The 1,225-nt window shown below is 32.9% G+C and overlaps 1 protein-coding gene across 1 annotated transcript in view; it reads right to left on the reverse strand.

Moving 5' to 3' along the window:
* LOC112600149 (calphotin-like) overlaps window positions 1-812 on the reverse strand; it is a 2,107-nt gene extending 1,295 nt beyond the window's left edge. Inside the window, 2 exon segments of the mRNA XM_025347320.1 lie at window positions 1-525; window positions 683-812. The exon segment at window positions 1-525 is cut by the window's left edge and continues 8 nt beyond it. Of these exon segments, the coding sequence (XP_025203105.1) occupies window positions 1-525; window positions 683-736 (579 nt within the window). The 5' untranslated portion in view covers window positions 737-812.
* Window positions 813-1,225: the final 413 nt, after the last annotated feature.

A 1,225-nucleotide genomic window follows, 5' to 3' on the forward strand; every position in this document is an offset into this window, starting at 1 on the left:
AGGTGATGCAGGCTGGGCGGCTGGCGCTATAAAAGCAGAAGCACTATCTTTGACCGCGATCACTGGAGGTGATACAGGCGAAGGCGATGGAGACGGACTACCAATGACTTCCGTGCTTGGTGACCCGGCGGATAGGACGGTCCCTGAAGTGATTGCGTTCGAGTTTCCAATAGACAACGTGCTTTTAATTGATGCGAATACGTTAACGGGTATAGAATTTATCAGAGCTGGATTTGCCGACAACGAGGTCATAAATCCCGTAAGCACGTGATGCGGTATCGCATTCAGTACCGCTGAATTACACGATAGCTGTGTGAGAAAATCCGTCATTAAAAACGGTGGGACAAAACATAGCAGCTTCGGGTTGGATGATAGAAAAGTCATGAAAGCTATAGATTTTGAAATGGCTAGAGATGTCTTTAAATCAAATTGGCCTATTTGGCCTATAGCGGATGTTGGCTGGACATCCAGCGGTAGAGAAAATGAAGTGTCTGAGTGAAATGCTTTAAAATGTGCATTTGTGTTCTGTAAAAAATAATTGTTAAAAAAAAAAATCAGAAATTGTCAAAAATGAGTGATCTATCGAAATATATACACTTTGTACGTCATAATTTTATTTAGAGGACACAATAAAATAAAAAAAATATATTATTTAATTCATATATATATTAATGATACGTACCATAAATTCTTGAAGAAGTATAATTCCGCAGACAAATAACGCTAGTTGTTTCATTTTATGTTTGATTTTTTTTTTTTTTTTAATTTTTTATGAATAATTATTAAAATGATTGACTGTGTCAGAATGTGTCGATTTTTTTAATTTCACTCCCTTTTTATAGACTTCGCCACGTTCTTTCGAACATACCTCACTCGGACGTAAGATACAAGACATTAGTCTATAATCGGTCAAAATTATTATCTCAATTATGCTATTATTTTTTTTTTTTTTTTTGCTGAACGACTCGACAGTAAGAATAAAAAAAAAAATATTTTATCGCATTATATGTTTTATTATTAACATACATTTAAGAATAATTTCAAGATATTAACATTTTTATGTTAGTTTTATTTCGGTACAATTAAGTGAATAATTTTAAATATCAAACATGGATGCAAATCACTGGTGTTGAAATTATTGTTAGATTTTTTTTGGTTGGTATACATTGTATTTTAAGTTTATATTCAACATAGCAATTAACTCACGTAAAGATGTGTCCAAATA

Source organism: Melanaphis sacchari, unplaced genomic scaffold (assembly GCF_002803265.2).
Source record: "Melanaphis sacchari strain LSU unplaced genomic scaffold, SCAv2.0 Contig61_pilon_pilon, whole genome shotgun sequence".
In the NCBI taxonomy this organism is placed as follows: Eukaryota; Metazoa; Arthropoda; class Insecta; order Hemiptera; family Aphididae; genus Melanaphis; species Melanaphis sacchari.